The 18,922-nt window shown below is 40.0% G+C and overlaps 1 protein-coding gene across 2 annotated transcripts in view; it reads left to right on the top strand.

Moving 5' to 3' along the window:
• svep1 (sushi, von Willebrand factor type A, EGF and pentraxin domain containing 1) overlaps positions 1–18,922 on the top strand; it is a 241,255-nt gene that overhangs the window by 199,824 nt on the left and 22,509 nt on the right. For both annotated transcript variants that reach the window (XM_043716221.2, XM_043716218.2), the window contains 3 exons: positions 3,989–4,162; positions 11,139–11,309; positions 16,205–16,300. In XM_043716221.2, coding sequence (XP_043572156.2) covers positions 3,989–4,162; positions 11,139–11,309; positions 16,205–16,300 — 441 coding nt within the window. The remainder of the gene's footprint in view (positions 1–3,988; positions 4,163–11,138; positions 11,310–16,204; positions 16,301–18,922) is intronic.

Here is an 18,922-nt window from a genome sequence, read left to right as displayed (position 1 = left end):
TCAACTTTAAGCACATTTATGTCGTCATTGGACAAGCATATGGACATACATGAAATAGTATAGGTTAGATGGGCTTCAGATTGGTATGACAGGTTGGTGCAACACCAAGGGCCGAAGGGCCTGTAATGTTCTATGTCCGATGTTCCATGGAAAAGTAGCAACCAAATTAGAACTCACACTGAAATTCTTCCACATCACATGACTTTTTCAACTCCAGTGTTATAGATGAGACATGCAGAACACTCTAAGCCTCTGTGGGTCCATGCCAAAACTTCACTTGTTACTGCTGCTGTCCATTGATGCATTTACTGAGCAGTGCCCCCTCCCACTTGGGGAGTCATTGTGACATGTCAAGGCTGGGAAGTCAGAAGGAGGTGGCTGAAGCTTGAGATATGTGGGGAATCTTCCCAGAAATATTTTTGAACTCTTTTTCTCCATCTCACCATGGAAAGAAACCTGTCTGATATTTTGCCTCGCACCCCAAGTGTGCCATATATTCACCCTGTATCAATTGATATCAACATCGCGAACTGCACTGACCATCATACTTGCCTGCAATAAAACCTGAGGCTGTGGAAACCCCCAACATTTAATGTGCAATCTTGACCCATCATCCTTTGCAGCTTTCACCATCTTTGAGGCAAGCAAAATATGTCATTGTTCAAACCTCAGGTGATGGTCTGGTCTCTAACAATTCTGGCATACTCAAGGAGCAATCAAATCACACCAGAAGGTCCACCTGTTTCCAGGTCAGAATGCCTTACAGGGAAGTATTATTACCATCAAGCATTTGAGGTATATAATGTTCTTAAATACTTCATCAATTGTTGGTCTACTTACAGAAGATTAAGAGTAACAGAATAAGATAGAAATGCATTCTACTTATAATCAGGATGTATAATCTAATCAGGATATGAAGTTAGAAGGGGAACATGGAGAGTGCATTAAGAATTTTGGTTGTGGAGAGGATGGTTATCCTGTGAGGAAATATTGAACAGGCTGGTCTGTGTCTTGTGGAGTTAAGAAGAATAAAATTTCATCTAAAACAATGGGCAGCACAGTGGCTCAGTGGTTCGCACTGCTACCTCGCAGCACCAGAGTTCCAGGTTCGATTCCAGCCTCGGGCAACTGTCTGTGTAGAGTTTGCACATTCTCCCCATATCTGCGTGGGTTTCCTCTGGGTGTTCTGGTTTCCTCCCACAGTCTAAAGGTGTGCAGGCCAGGTCAGTTTGCCATGCTAAATTGCCCATAGTGCTGGGAGCATTAGTCAGAGGAAAATGGGACTGGGTGGGTTATCCTTCGGAGGGTCGGTGTGGACTTGTTGGGCCGAAGGGCCTGTTTCCACACTGTAGGGAATCTAATCTATAGAAAAAAAAACAGAGGATACCAATTTAAGGGTGAATGGAGAATGGCTTTGGAATTCGGAATCACTGCCTGACAGCATGGTGCAGACAAACTCAGTTGTGGATTGAAAAGGAGAATTGAATCATTATCTGAAGAGGAAGTTTTGTGAGGGTGAGAACAAAGGAGTGGGGAATGGGACTTGGTGAGTTGCCCTTGCAGAGATCTGGTACAGGTTTGCAGGGCCGAATAGTCTCTTTTTGCATTATAACCATTCTCAGATTGTATATTCTAAACATGAAACAACTATCTTATTCAGTTTCGTTTTGCGATGGGGACACTGGCCATGAACGTGGAACAGTTTGCTTCATGTAATTTAAAGTGTGCCAATATTTTGGTTTCCTTCCCATGCATGTTGCATTAGAACATGGTATGAAAAAAATGTAAACAACCATTAGCTTTTAAACAGCTGGTAGCTCTGAGACACTCCCTGGCCCCAAAATTCTATATTTTTATTTAGCTACCTCACAACTTATGGTGATGAAACTTTAAAAACAAATTAAATAAAAAGAAAACAATAAAATGCATGTTTTTTGAAAGAAACCTCACCCAGAAATTTTATATGAATTAGAAATCAAATTTTCTCAACAGTGAGTTTCTTTTACTTCCCTGATAGGACGTGGGCCCATCTCTAGTTACCCTATTTTTTTTATTCCCAAAATTTCAATGTCTTATGTGCCCATTTAACATGATCCTTCTTGTTACAAATGGATGGTAACATTTACTAAACTGAAATAAACTACCCCCTGAATAGGTTCTTAAAAATGGAGGAGAGGTGACACGATAGAAATCTTTAAAATTATGAATGGAATTGATGGTTTAGATGTGGGAGTGATATTTCTGCTATGGATGAGATCACAATTGAGGGCCATAAACAAAAGGTACTGTCACTGATCAATTCAATCAGGAATTTCTGAGAAACCTCTTAACCTAGAGAATGTGGTTAGAATGTGGGATGTCAAGTTGACTAGCATAGATGCACTTAATGAGGAAGCTGGGTAAGTTGGTGAAAAAATAACACTTACATTTAAACAATGTTTTTTAGAACTACTGGATGTCTTGAGATGCTGTCCAGTCAACAATAGACTTTTTTGAAGTTTGATTACTGTTTTGTTGTAGAAAATGCAACCACTAAATTGTAATCTGAAAAGTCCTAATAAACAGGAATACAATAACCTTCAGATAATTTGTTTTCTTTTGAAGGGATTAAAACTAATTAGGACCCAAAAAATATCTCCTTGCTCTTCTTCACAACCTATAATCTGACAAATCCTTGCAAGTTGACATTCAACTGTTGAGGTGCAGCTGTTGGAATGTGACAAGAACACAATTGCAATAGAGTTCACGGACCAGTTCAACAAGGTCTGGCCTGCAGAGGATGTCCCAGATGTCAGGAGACAAGGAGTAAACGTCAAGCTGCAAATGAAAGGGAACCTCAGTGACTAAAACAACTGGAAAAACATAACATAGCTCTCAGTACCTGGCGACTTCTGGAACTTTGTGCTTCTCAACAAATTCAAAGTAGGAATCCATGTTACACTGCTAAAGGAATAGGCAGGGTTCCAGCAGGATTGAAGGTCATGCTGTGACCAGATTTTATAATGCTCAGGAATATCAATTGCAAAGCCTAGATTTTAAAGGAGTCACTTGTTATCAATTTCATTGATTCTAAGATGACTTTTGATCCTATTCATCAGCAGTCACTCTGGAACATTGCTATACAGTGCAAAAATCTGGGGCAGTATAATAAGATCTTCAAACATTTAAAATGTTTACTCTAACTGCTGCATCAATACTAACACAGGCACCATAGACTCTTATTTTAACATCAACAATATAGCAAGCCATCACCGGATATGGCAAGGTTGCATGCTCTTTCATTCTTTTTCCTCTTGGTTATCAAAGAAGGAGATGGTGGGTGCAGACTGTGGCATTCCCTGGCAACACTACCAGTTGACGGTCCTAGTCTTTACAAATGACATTACCTTCAAAGGACTGGTCACAGAGAAAGACAACTTATGCTGGCAGGACACATCTTTTGCCTCCTGGACATATGCCCTTTCTACAATGGCAGCAGAGTGGACATGGCCAGGCGACAGTGAGAACCTGGGCTGGCCAAAGTTGAAGTACATTCAAGAAGGACCTTAAAGATCTAGACATCATCTGGTGTATGAGTTTGCAATTTCCAGGAGCCAGTGGCACAGCCTTGCAATGCTGCACCGGATTGAGGGAATTAAGCCTAAATTAATCTCAACAAGGCTACTTAAGTCTTCTTCAATATAGGATTCTTTTATGTGTATCTAGCAGAGTTTTAATAGTTCATCCAAAGGCAGCACCTTCAACAGTGCAGCAGATTACTACATTAAAATGTTACCTTTGATTTTCGTGCTTAAACCCTGAATTGGAGCATGAACCCATACCCATGTGACTTAGACAGGAGTACTATCTGCTGAGCATGGTTGAGGAAGAAATTCAAAGTGAAGTAATGGGCGAAGAGGTTTGTTGAAGCTCTGTGCCAAGTGGCCAGTCTCTGTGTTTTACATTCCATGTGATTCTATACAGAATCCCTTTCGTTTCTCTCTTTCAGTGACGCTGTGCAATCCACCACCTTCACCCATAAATGGGCAAGCTCATTATAATGCCATTAGTGTTGGCCAAACAGTCAATTTCTATTGTGATGAAGGTTACAATGTTGAAGGGGCATCCTCTGCTGAATGTATGGCCAATGGGAGCTGGAGTCAACCTGTACCTGTGTGTAAAGGTGAGCACAATACTTATATCCTCTCTGTCTTTGATTTTTATTTAACACTTGATGAAAACTGTCTTGTGTATTCACAACTCATCCACAATACCATAAGAAGCTAAATTCAAGCTGCCCAGCTGTAAACAAAGAAAAAGGCCACCGAGACCATCTTGCCTGTGCAAATTGTCTCCAATTAGTCCAACCACCACTCCCAACTCACTGTTCTTCTCTCAGGACTATGCAATATTTTTTTCCTTTTCAAATATAAATATTAATTAGGGGAGGTGATGACTTAGTGGTATTATCAATCAACTGTTACTCCAGAGACTCTTGGTGACCAAGGTTCGAATCCCATCTTGATGATGGCATTTGAATTCAATTCTAAAAATCTGGAATTAAGAGTCTAGTGATGACCATGAAAATATTGTTGATTGTTGGGGAACAATATCATCTCATTACTAATGTCCTTTCGAGAAAGTAACTGCTATCCTTACCAATTTGGCCTATGCATGACTCCGAACCCACAACAATGTGGTTGACTCTCAAATGCCCTCTGGGAAATTAGGAACGGGCAAAAAAATGTTGTCCCTGGCAATGATGCACACATCCCATGAATAAATTTTTTAAAAATTTTCTTTACAAAGTTGCAATTGAATTTTCTTCCAATGCCCTTCCAGGCAGTAAATCCAGAATTCTGGATCAAGGAGAAAGACCTGACAGATTTCACCAAATCTAGTGGAGTTCCCATTCAGTATGTTGGGTTCAAACTGCCCTTCCTTTGGGTTGATGGCCTTTCATCAGAAAGGAAGGTACCAAGAGATGAGCAGCTGCTCATCTGACGTCTTCCGTCCTGACAACAAAATGTTAATTGGGTTTCCCTTTTTGCGGGTGCCTTCTGAACTGCTGAAAGGTTCTGGCATATTTCTAGTATTTTTGTTCACGTTTCCAGCATCCATTGTATTTTTACCTTAGGGAAAAAGGGAGTTGGTTGAGATCTGCCAACAATAAAGAAATATGTTTGCATTCTTTGGCATCAGGTAAAAGAGGAGAAAGTGAGGACTGCAGATGCTGGAGATCAGAGCTGAAAATGTGTTGCTGGAAAAGCGCAGCAGGTCAGGCAGCATCCAATGAGCAGGAGATGATTCCTTAAGAAGGGCTCCTGCCCGAAACGTTGATTCTCCTGCTCCTTGGATGCTGCCTGACCTGCTGCGCTTTTCCAGCAACACATTTTCAGATCAGATAAAAGAGTTACTGTTAAAAGGGATCTATTACTATTGTGGTTGCTGTTCAGAGACAGTTATCCACAGTGAAACGTGGATACTGAATATCAATTTGGTGCACTTTGCTACTTAAGTATACAGCATTCCTTGGTCAACTTCCATTGTGAAGGAATTGGCTTTGATTGGTAATCATCTCCATTTTAATTATAGAGAATTGCACTAAAGGCATTTGGCCAAACCTATCTGTAACAATATACATACTCCATATAAGCTTCTTCCCATATTCTCTTCCTCTCATCCTACAACATATCCTTCCTTTCTCCATCAATTTATCCAATTTGCCCTTGACTGCATTTGGGAAATTCATCACAACTGTTTCTTGTGGTAGAGGTCTACATTCTTACCACTATCTATTGTAAAGAAGTTGGTCCTAAATTCCTTATTGGATTTAACAGTACGCTCTTACATTGATGATCCCTAGGTTTAGTGTTTGTATAGGAGCATAGGAAATAGGAGAACAATTAAGTTATTTGATTCCCTTGAGCCTACTCCACCATTCAACTGGATTATGACTGACGTTGTATTTCAGTATCCTTTCCTAAGCTCTGCCTATATCTATCAGTCTCTGTCTTGAATATGTTCAATGACAGAACCTCCACAGCCCTCTGGAGCAGAGAGTTTCAAAGATTCACCTCCCGCTATGTGAAGAGTTCCTCCTTATCTGTGTCCTAAATAAGAACATAAGCGCTAGGAGCAAGAGTGGGCCATCTTTGAGCCCACTCCACCATTCAGTATGATCATTGCTGATTTTTTCATTGCCTCAGCTCCACTTAGCTGCCCTCTCACCATAACCCTTAATTCCTTTACTGTTCAAAAAAGTATCTACCTTAGCTTTAAAAACATTCAATAAGGAAGCCTTAACCACTTCACTGGGCAGGGAATTCCACAGATTCACAACCCTCTGAGTGAAGAAGTTCCTTCTCAATTCAGTCCAAAATCTGCCTCCCTGAACTTTGAAGCTATGCCCTCTTGTCTTAGTTTTACCCACCTACGGAAACATCCTCTCTACCTCTATCTTATCTATTCCCTTCATAATTTTATATGTTTCTGTAAGATCCCCCCTCATTCTTCTAAATTCCAATCAATATAATCCCAATTTTCTCAGTCTCTCCTCATAAGCCAACTCTCTCAACTCTGGAATCGACCTTGTGAACCTTCTTTGCACCCCCTCTAGTGCCAGTGCATTCTTTCTGAAGTAAGGAGACCAAAACTGCTCGCAGTACTCCAGGTATGGCCTCACCAGCACCCTGTACAGCTGCAACGTAATCTCCCTATTTTTAAACTCAATCCCATTAGTGATGAAGGACAAAATTGCCCTACTACTCACCTTAGCGTCGTCCTCAAACGTGACACACGACACGTGGACCCCCAACTCCAAATTATCTATGTAAACCGTAAATAATTGCAGCTCCGACACTGATCCCTGAGGCACATGACTATTCACCAATCACTAATCAGAAAAGTATTCATTTATTCCCAGTCTTTGCTTCCTGTTAGTTAACCAATCATCTATTCATGCTGATACATTAACCATAATGCCATGCATCTTTATCTTATGCAGTACGACACTTTGTCAAATGCCTTTTGGAAATTTTGATCCACCACATCTACTGGGACCCCATTGTCCACCGTGACCTGTCTTTCATGAACCCATGCTGCTATCTGCCCAAAGGACAATCTGTACTTAAATGTCTTCCTATTTCTCCCTTGATAGTAGATTCAAGCATTTTCCCTACTACTGAGGTTAAGCTAACTGATTTGTAATTCCCCATCTTTTGTCTACCTCCTTTATTAAACAGTGGCGTCACATTTGCTGTTTTCCAATCTATTGGAACTGCCCCTAGAGTCCAGTGAATTTAGGAAAATTTCTACAAGTTCATTTGCTATTTCCCCTGCCATCTCTTTACGTATCCTGGGATGCAATCCATCAGGGCCCAGGAGACTAGTCTACCTTTAACTGCACTAGCTTGCCAACACTACCTCTTTCATGATAATGATTATCTCCAGGTCCTCATCTATCTTCATCTCCTTGTCAGTTACTGGCACGTTACTCAGGTCCTCCTCTGTGAAGCCCGACACAAAATACCTATTTAATGCCTCGGTCATTTCCTCATATCCCATTACAAAAACCCTCTTTTCATCCTATAAAGGAGCAATGTTTACCTTAGCCACTCCATTTTATATATTTATAGAATGTTTTTCTATCTGTCTTTATAATTTGAGCTAGTTTACTCTCATAATCTATCTTACATGTCTATCATATTTGTGTGGCCTTCTGTTGACCTTTAAAGCCTCTATTCCTGATGAAGGGCTTTTGCCCGAAATGTCGATTTTCCTGCTCCTCGGATGCTTCCTGAACTGCTGTGCTTTTCCAGCACCACTCTAATCTAGAATCTGGTTTCCAGCAGTCCTTATTTTTACCTTTAAAGTTTTCCCAACATTCTAGTTTCCCACTAGTTTTTGCCAATTTGTATGCTTTCTCTTTTAATTGGATATGAAAATGTGTTGCTGGAAAAGCGCAGCAGGTCAGGCAGCATCCAGGGAACAGGAGAATCGACGTTTCGGGCATAAGCCCTTCTTCAGGACTGAAGAAGGGCTTATGCCCGAAACGTCGATTCTCCTGTTCCCTGGATGCTGCCTGACCTGCTGCGCTTTTCCAGCAACACATTTTCAGCTCTGATCTCCAGCATCTGCAGACCTCACTTTCTCCTTTTAATTGGATAGCCTCCCTTATTTCTTTAGATATCCATAACTGAATACCCCTTTTCCTACAGTCCTTCCTTTTCACTGGTATATACTTTTGCTGAGCACTTTGAAACATTGCCTTGAAAGTCATCCACTGTTCATCAACTGTCCCACCATAAATCACCAGTCCCTTATTTTGAGATGGGGAAACCTGGTTGTCGACAAAAGAAAATATCCTTTCAGCATCTACCCCATTGAACCTTGTAAGAATTTTGTCTGTTTGAATGAGATCACCAATCATTTTTCTAAACAGTAAGCCGGAAACTGTAGAATTGCAAACTTTGCTTATCTGCTTATTAACTTTATTGAAGTGTTATACAAAAAAACTTCAATGCATTCTGTTTAAATAGCAAGACATTGTATTGTTCCTCCTAATATGCCACAGTGTCATGCTTACATATACCAAAAGTGACCATTACGTCGAGAAAGGTTATCAACTACATGGTCACTCAGTCATTATTTGTCATACTAACCAGTGAGATGGAGTTCAATCTCTGTTTCTTATGGGAGTAAGTGAAGAGATGTTATTCCTTATCAGTAATATAGAATCAATGTAAGTACAGCCACAGTGCTGTTAGGGAGACAGCTCCAAGATTTTGATTAGATTCTGACAAAAGGCTATTGAATTGCATATTCTGTTCTTATTGTTGAATATTCTAGAATTTTTGCTTGATAACCTTGTGCATTGAGAGACTGGATGAATATTCTGTCAAGGGTTAAAATAGCTGAGACAGAATCTATGATGAGGGGAATCTGTGTCGAATATATAGGCGTGGTTTTAATTACCTGGCTTCCATCCAGTCCGAAATTCACTGATTAAACTAAACCTGCGGCTAAGAATCTTCAAGATCCTGTGAACAGAAAAACATTCAAAATAATAATTCAACTATTATATATTGTAGAACAGACCTTAGGTCCAGATTTTCCAATGGCCGGACAGTCATTATTCCAGTGTAGATGAGACTTGTTCATGGGGACTCTGTAAAATCGCCACATAGCCAACTGAAGGAATTACCTGGGTAATTGAACTTTCCGCCACGCAATTCTTTTTTCGCCTGGGATCCTCTGAAAATCTCCATTTAAATCATGAAATTAAGTAAAATTGATTTTCTGTAAAAGTTAGATACAATGTCTAAATCCCATTAACTATTAAACTGACCCCATAGTTACTATTTTCCTGCTCCTCGGATGCTGCCTGAACTGCTGTGCTTTTCCAACACCACTCGAATCCAAAATCTGGTTTCCAGAATCTGCAGTCATTGTTTTTACCCCTAGTTACCATGCACACCTCTAACTACACTTCTTCCAGATTTCTTGCTGCTCCCTGACCCTGACCTTCTGGGGATCCCAAAACTCCAGGAGATTGACATTCCCCAAGACCTTGACCACATATACTGGATCTGACCCCTGATAATCACTGACATCCCTGCTGCTAGACACCCACCATTACTAATGACTGCCAAACCCAACTCGTTCATACCACCACTACTGCCAGAGCTGACAACCAATGCTCTCCCTATGCCCACTGGATCCAATCCCTGACAAACTAGACCACCACCAGACCCAACAACTCTGCTGCTGCCACCATTACCTGACCTTCAACCCCACTGTTGTCAGCAGACTGGACTCACCAATGCCACTGCTGGACACAGCCCCCAACCCTGCTCCACTCTCATTGCCTCCAGTCCTGATATCCACCTTATCTGATGCCTATTAGACCTGAATTCTCCCACAAACCCTGACCTACCCTAAACACTGCATTATTTACTTGGCTCCCTAACCACCTTGCACCCTTGTGACTTGGCACCCTAAACCCTTCCCATTTGGCATCTTACCCAGCTGGTACCCTACCCACCCTGTACCCTGCTTCTTCTGAGCCAACAACCTGTACCCTCACCCAGCTGGCACCTTATGCTCTCAGTATCCTAATGTCACACTTACCTTATATACTTACTGTATGACAGCAGCTGTCAAAGTGGCATCAGAACCTTTCAAGTTCAGAATATGGCAGCTGACTGCTGCGAATATAGATGTGATTTTTCTTTCCCCAATATTTCTACGATACAAAAGAATGGAAGTACAGCTCCACATTTCTGAGGCGCCCTGAAATACAAAGCTCCCTCCTTTTGTAAAGAAAGAAGATGCATAGCAACAATCTAAGTGAGATTGTCAAATTCAGGAAAATTGTTTCTCTGGTGTGCAGTTTGAGGTGTGGTGATTTTAATCTCAAGTATTTACAATTATGGTGTTTCCATTGCAGAATGACGGATTACAGGTTGTGTCCAGTTGCTTAGGAGGCAGGATTGGAAAAATAATGTAACTCTCAATTGTGATCTCAATCTGAAAGTAGTGGACTAAAGCAGCAACTTAAAGTATCATAACTTATTTCATTATGTGAATGCAATACAGGATAGACATTCTAACCAATCATCCTTTACCTCAATGAGCATTGAGAGTGTGGTGCTGGAAAATCACAGCAGGTCAGGCAGCAGGAGAATCGATGTTGCGGGCATAAGGCTTTCATCAGGAATGAGGCACTTTCCTGATGAAGGGCTCTTGCCTGAAATGTCACATCTCCTGCTGCTCGGATGCTGCCTGACCTGCTGTGCTTTTCCAGCAGCACACTCTCCACTCTGATCTCCAGCCTCTGCAGTCCCCACTTTCTCCTTTATCTCAATGGGCACCAAAATAAAATTGTTCCCAAACAACAGACATTCGACCAGCAAGAAATCTGGAAGAAGTGTAGTTAGAGGTGTGCTGGGTAAACTCTGCAGCTCTGGCAGCATCTACGGGGTGTGAAACAGAGCTAATGTTTCAGGTCCAGTGACCCTTGTCCAGTTGTGAATACTTGTGGTGCTCCTGATCTCTGCATTTTGGTGATCTCACAGAAACAGTCCCTTCCCTCATGCTATTTCCACATAAGTAATTTCATAAATTGTAACTTCTGTTCCTTTTATCCTTTGACAAAGAAATAACATGCGGACCACCAGTTCAAGTTAAAAATGCCTTTGTACGAGGATTGCTTCACCACGTAGGAGACATAGCAACATACTCCTGCTACAGTGGATATATGCTGGAAGGGTCTCGAGCAAGTAGTTGTCTGGAGAATGGAACCTGGAGCAAACCCCCCAGATGCAGAGGTATTGAAAAATCACAAACTTGATAAAACTGCATAATTGCCACTAATCATCACACTTTTTCTTTTCTCTCTCTGTCCCTACTTTTGTAAAGGCACTTCCTCATCTACAGTAACATTTCTGTGAGTTTCAGTGGCCTTGCTAAGAGATTTTATCTCCAATATCTGCAGTTTTTCCCATCACAGGACACTTCAGAACAAATCCATTCTTGCCTTTAACTCATTTTAAATCATGTTTAAAATTCCATAAATCATGACTTATAAAGTTGACTTATCTTATATAGCAGGAGAAAGTGAGGACTGCAGATGCTGGAGATCAGAGCTGAAAATGTGTTGCTGGAAGAGCGCAGCAGGTCAGGCAGCATCCAAGGAGCAGGAGAATTGACGTTTCGGGCATAAGCCCTTTATATCTTATATAACAACCCTTTATGTTCTGGCCTCCCAAAAAATCATTTCCTGCACATTCTCAGCATATAAACTGAACTCCCTTTTCAGCTAAAACAGGCCATGCTCACATTCATAGTCAACTTTAATTTTTCACCCAACAGTTGCATGTTTTACATATTAGTGTGTTATAGCTGGGTGTGGGGATCAAGCTAGAGATATGCTGTATGTGATGCAGTTGTGGGAAGTTTAAGACACACCCACTCTTTGTATCAGATGCTAGTGTTATTTCAGGAACTAACCCCATCTACAATGGTGATTCACTTTTCTACGTGATGTATAAGTCACCTTTGGAGGAACATTTCAAAGTTTTTAAAGTTTGCAATTAAATGTATGCAACTTCCATCCTGTCAGGCAGTGAGTTCCAAACCCAAATCAATCATTACTGTTGTGAAATGGGCCAGCTCATCTTGTAACATGCAGCATTCAGACATTATTACACAGTAATTATCACTTGGATTGTATGCTCAGGTTTCTTCTCAAAACATTCCTAGGAAGCAATTTCCTCAATCAAGCTTTCTGTTACTTAACCGAATATCTCCTTACACCACCTTTGTTGTTTTCTGGTTGTGAACAGTCTTGTATTGTTTTATTACATTAAAGGTGCTTTATGAATGCAAGTCATTGATGTTACTGTGGAAACTTTGTTGTTTAGGGACTACAATGAAAATTGGAAGTGAGATTACACAGACTGGTAAGCATTGGGAAGGCACAAGACATTAGGCACAATACAGCAAAGACAAAATACCTCATCAAATACTTTTTTGCTTTCAACTTAGGAAATTTAATAAATCTCATTCATAACAAGAAAATTGCTTCACCACATTGGTTTTCTGCAGAAACTGTGCTTTGGAAACAATGTGAGCGTGATCACACAACATCATTTTCAAGAATCAAGAATTTTCTAGATGTTTCTTACCTTGCTGAGACTGCAGGAAATAAAATCTTTGTTCGGCCTGAATCCTTTATACCTTATCCAAGGTCAGATTGCGTGACTTGAGAAAAGAGGCTAATAAAGCAATAGAAATAACTGGCATTTCCAAAACACGTTTTACTATTTCATTACATCCTAAAACTTATGTGGTATTTTTGAAGTGTAGTCATTGTTGCAACGTTGGAAATAAGGCAGTCAATTTGTATACAGCAAGCTTCCATAAACTTGATGATGATGACCATTGAATCTGTTTTGTGATGTTAATTTGGGGATAAATATTAGGCAAAACAGTGGAAATCTGTTTCTTCTTAAAGTAATGCTTGGGAGCTCTTACCTCTACCTCAAACAAAAAATGGGACCTTGGTAGAAGGCTTCGTGTAGGAGGAAGCTCCTGCAATAGCATAAGAATCTCTCAGTACTGGTAGCTTTGGCCTGTATAATAAAATTCAAGTGAATCTTGAACCCCAGAACCTTCTAGCTCAGAGGCGAGAACTTTATCTACTGAGCTGCAACCAACATAGTTCAAGCAGTGTCTGTCCTGTTGGGAAACCAATCACATCTCCTGGAACTTGACTTTAGTTTAAGATCACAAGTAAAAGATGAACATTTCATAACATTAGCGCACATTCTTAACCATTGAACAATAATCCAGTGAATCTGTTACAGCACAGAAATACATCAGAACATAGATAGATTGATGGCTTGAATGGAAGCCATTCATCTCTTGAATAAAATACAGTGGATGGTGGAAATCTAAAATAAAGCAGAAAATGCTGGATAAACTCCGCAGGTCTGGCAAAATCTGCCGAGAGAAAAACCAAGTTAATGTTTCGAGTCTGATATGACTCTTCTCCAGAACTCTTGGATTTTTCTCCCTGTCAAACACACTTTGTAGTTCTTGGTATGTGACAGGAGCTTTGCAGCACCACACGTGCACATCCAAGCTTTTTCAAATGCAGTGAGAGTTTCTGTATCTATTGCCCTCTCAGTCAGTTCCACTTTAAAAAATGTGTTGCCGTTTTCCTTGATCCTCCTCTTACATTCTCACTGACCTCCTGTTGCATCCTCATGAAAAAAAGAATTGCTCCTCAGTTCCCCTCCAATCCTTCCAAACATCATCTTTAAATCTATACTGAAAGAACTGTGGATGCTGTAAATCAGAAACAAAAAAAGGAGTTGCTGGAAATGCTCAGCAGTTCTGGCAGCATGTGTGAAGAAAAATCAAAGTTAATGCTTCGGAACCGGTGACCCTGCCTCATCACCGAACCCGAGACGTTAACTCTGATTTCTCTGCACAGATGCTGCCAGACCTGCTCAGCTTTTCCAGTAACTTCTGTTTTGCTTTAAATCTACACCCCTCGGTTATTATATTTCTAACAGAAATGGATTCTTTCTAACCAGTCTATTTTGTAACTTCATAATTAATATACATTAATCAAACCTCCTGTCAATTTCCACTGTTCAAAAGAAAATAAAATGCTTATTAACCAATCTTTCCTCAAAGTTAAAATTCTCCATTTCTAGCAAAATCCTCTCAAATCTCCATTTCATGTTCCCTCTAATGTGATCATATCTTTTCTGTAATTTGTGACAACTGTATGCAGTACTCTCACTGCAGTCTGCCTATTGTTTTTTACAAGTCCAATATAATCTCCCCAAATGCATTATGTTATACTTTCCCAGACAGAATTCCATTTCTCTGCTTTTCTGTTCACCTGACCAGTGGACTGATTCATCATCACTGAACTACATGGCCAATTTTTGTAGCTTAAACATGTCCACTAAAATGAAGTCAACCATTGGCTTTGTATAGCATGAAAAGCAAGGCACACAATACTGAGCCCTGCAAAATCCCAATGGAAACAATCATCCAATCAGCAAAATGCTTGGTATTCATTTATTTCCTGGTACTAAGCTGATATTGGATCCAACTTGTCACTTCTCATTGGATCTCATTCTTCTGGCCAGTCTGTCATGTGGGATCTTGTCAAACAGTTTTACCAAAACCTTTGGCAAATACATTAAATATGCTATCCTTTATTGACCCTCTTGTTACGTCCTCATTACCCTACAGTTGCATCTTCATTGACCCTTCTGATGCATCCTCATTGACATCCTTATTACAGCCTTATTGACTCACCTATTACAGTCTTATTGGCCCTACTATTACATCCTCATTGACCCTCCTATTACATCTCCATTCAACCTTCCATTAAGTTCTCATTAACATCCTGTTACACCATCGCTGACCTCCTGTAATAGTCTCATTGACTGTCCTGTTACATCCTCATTGGCCCTCCCATTACATATTCATTCATCCTTACTGACCCGCTTTCTACTTACTCATTGACCTCATGTTATATCTCCATTGACCCACCTGTTATATCCTCATTCATCTTCCTGTTACACCACCATTGACCTTCTATTACATCCTCATGGACATTCCTATTACATCTTCATTGATTTTCTATTATATCCTCATTCACCCTCCTGGTACATACTTATAGATTCTTCTGTTGCATCCTCACTGACCTCCTGTTGTAGCCTCATTGACCCTCCTTTTACATTCGCACTGAACTCCTGTTGCATTTTCAATGACATTCCTGTATACAACCTCAGAAAATGTTAGTTATACATATCAAGATAGACATGACCTTTTCTTAAAAGAAATTCATGTTGACTGCTCTAGTCAATCTTGCTTTTCTCACTGTTAATTTGTACTATCTCTTGGTATTTTTTCAATACTTTGCCCACTAGCAAAGATAGACAGACTGGACAATAATATTGGGATATATTCATCTTTAAGCAGTAGTACATCATTAGCTTTCCAACACCAGATGTACAGCCAGACAGGTTTGTGAAATAATGATCCAAATCTTTGCTATCTACCTTGCTCCTCTGAGCAACGTGGGATGCATTTAATCTTGTCCTTAATCAAAGGTGCTAAACTGCTCAATATTTCTCCACTAATATTGTTTATTCTAGCCAATATTCATTCATTTCAATCTACGATTTCCATTTGTCCAGGAACTGGGGAGATGGGGTTGTAGTGGTAATATTACTGGACTGGTAACACAGAATTTTAAGCTAATCCTCTGTGTACATATATTCAAATTTCACCCACCAACTAGTGCAGTTTAAATCCAATTAATAAAATCTCTGTAATAATGATCATAAAATTATTGTCAATATTTGCAAAAGAAACCCACTGGTTTGCCAGTGTCCTTCAGGGAAGCAAATCCCCCAACCTTACCTTGTCTGGCCAATATCCAGACTCACAGCAATGTGGGTGACTCTTAATTGTCCTCCCAAATAGCTCAACAAGTCACTCAAGGGAGATTAAGGCTGGGCAACAACTGCTGACTTTACCAGTTATGCCCACATCCCGTGAAAAAATAAAGGGAGGAAAAATATTGGTACTGATCAGTAGATCAGGATTTATCTGGAATTAGTCCACGTACTATTTGATTAAATACTCATGCTTCACACTAACCGTTTACTGTTGGTTTCTATTTGACTAGCTGTCTGCAGGTTTCCCTGTCAGAATGGTGGAGCCTGTGAAAGACCAAACACATGCACTTGTCCTGAAGGATGGATGGGGCGTCTCTGTGAAACCCGTGAGTATTACAAGGATACATCATTCTGCCATCTGCAGTGTTACTGTACAATGGAGTACTGCATGACCAATTTGGTTAATAATTGACCTCTCGTCTTAAGACTTCTTGAAAGTTGACTGGTTCAGTCACTCCCAAAACAACCTGCCCAAATTAACAAGAGGGTTTAAGAAAAGCAGTTGTGTCTTGGCCTCCAGTATGATAGTCCATCATTACCTGTGCTGGGTGAAAAGTAATATTAGTCAACTAAATACAACTGGGATATAAATCTAATAAGTTGGAAGTAGGTTGTAGTAAGATTTGAAGCTGGTATCATAGTAATTATGTTGGTGGACAATTCTCAAAAAGCCTGGATTAATAGTTTTGGAGAAACAAATGCAAATCCTGCCATGAATGCTGGTGAAGTTAAACTCAACATCTGGAATTAAAAAAAAAGCATTGATAATGGAAAGCAGGAAACCCCTTGACTACAGTTAAAAAAAGCCAGTAAAAAAACAACTTTGTTTGCCAGTACTCTCTTAGGAATGAAAAATCTGCTGTTCTTACCTGAAATGAAATGCATGTGACTTCAGATCCACAATGATATGATTTATTCTTAAGAGCCCTTAGAAAGTCACTCACAAAAACAGAAGTTGCTGGAAAAGCTCAGCAGGTCCGGCAGCATCTGTGAAGAAAATTAAAGTTAACGTTTCGGATCTGGCGACACTTTCTCTTAACAGATGCTACCAGACCTATTGAGCTTTACCAGCAACTTCTGTTTTTGTTTCTGATTTACAGCATCTGCAGTTTCTTCAGTTTTTAACAAGTCACTCAGTTTTATTCAAGAAGGCAGCTCACTACCTCCTTCTCAAGGACAGTTAAAGGTGGGCAATATATACCGGCTTTGCCAGCGAGGCCCTCGTCCTATGAATTAATTTTAAAATGCTAACGTTCTGTGGCAAGAGAAACATGGTAAGGGAGTTATTGGGACAGCATTGATTGAATTGGCGCATGAGGTCTCTATGGAATCCCTAAAGCAGCTGGCTGCATGGGAATTGCCCTAGATATTGAAATTTTCAATGGGCAATTCCCCCTACACCTGGAACCTTGTGAAAGAATCCATTCACATTAGAGAATCTGGAGGGTCCCAAATCACATAAATGTAATATTTACCAAGATCATTAGAGAATGTTTTTAAAAACTACTGTAAATCCAGGGTAACTATTAAACTGAACTCATCTAAGGTGCAGATTCACAAGGTGTCTGCCACTTGCCATATTAGACATTAATAAGTACTCATTTGGGGCTGATAAATTGGGCACAGAATCAATAATCTCCAATGGACCTGAATTGGAAAGCATTTTCTCTCTTCATTCCATTGTTCTGAACTCTATATTGAAGGTGTTTCAATTCAGTTCTTACTTGGTGATTCATCTTTAAGCGTTTCTACTTTGATCCATTTGCACCAGTTGTCCATCTGACCCGAATGTGCTCAATCCTGATTACCAGCAACAAAACAACAAAGAATTCCCATTTAGTAATATTCTTGCTTATCTTAATTCCAATTTTATTCAATTTAAAAGCAAGTATGCAAAACGTGGGAAGTAAATTTAGATTTTAAACAAGCTCTTATTTTCATATTTTTTAGTATTAGTAATATAACACTGGATTAAATTTAATATTTAGCATGTGCTAATTAATGTGGAAAAATCCAACATAAGACATGATGCATAGCTAAGAAAGCAAATGGGAGGACACATGTTGATCATTTGCCAAGTTTCACTCAACACAAACTGACCCCAGCAGTGAAGTAGTTAATTCTGATTTGAGGAAGCTTTCACACAGTTTGAGAGACCTCAGAAATGTGAGTCACAATGAGCAATGTATCTTTAATTCAGTTGAAGTTTACATTTTCTGGAATCTGTAAACTGATACACAGCATTACGACAGATGTCAAGCTGCAGCAGATTCAGTTCAGTTTTGTCCTGGGGTTTGTGAGGATTATGGAATTCCTGGACACTTGCTGAGAGCAATACATATGGGATAAGAATCATAAGAGGCCATTAAAAAAATTCACAATTTATTTCAATGCTGTATTGTTTTGATTATAAAAACATTTGACGGTATAAACTGGGTGAGGTAGTTAGAGGCCTGTAAGATATGACATGATTCCCATGAATACACCCAGCCAGAGCTGGCAGCCAGTCACATGATCTGTACAAAACTTCCTTGTTGCAAAATAAAACAAATATTCTCAGAGGCATACTCAAGAGTCAGATATATAGTTCCTCTTCCTCATTTTGTACATTAAAATACTATTCCTTCGAGTTCCAGGCACAGAGGTTCAGTTCTGCTTATCTTTATTACATGAAAAGCTCTTGATTCTCACAATATGCGACTCACTCAAAAATGAATTCCGACATCACCTACTGAACCTTCATCTATCCCCGCACATCTTTCCCTAGGTCCAATCTATGGTTCACTAAAATGAGCAACACTCATTGGCCCACGTATTCTTCACCTTGTTTATGACAGCTGGTCAGATGGTTAATTCGTTGTGCAGTGGCCAGAAAACCTTTGGCATATGTAATCACAAGTGGAAGTGGATCATCATGTGAACAATGAGTCAGCAACTGGACAACCCCA

Source organism: Chiloscyllium plagiosum, unplaced genomic scaffold, assembly GCF_037043375.1.
Source record: "Chiloscyllium plagiosum isolate Xiang-an unplaced genomic scaffold, Cpla_swu_hap1 HiC_scaffold_2, whole genome shotgun sequence".
Taxonomy (NCBI): Eukaryota; Metazoa; Chordata; class Chondrichthyes; order Orectolobiformes; family Hemiscylliidae; genus Chiloscyllium; species Chiloscyllium plagiosum.
This window is presented reverse-complemented; position numbering and strand designations above follow the sequence as displayed.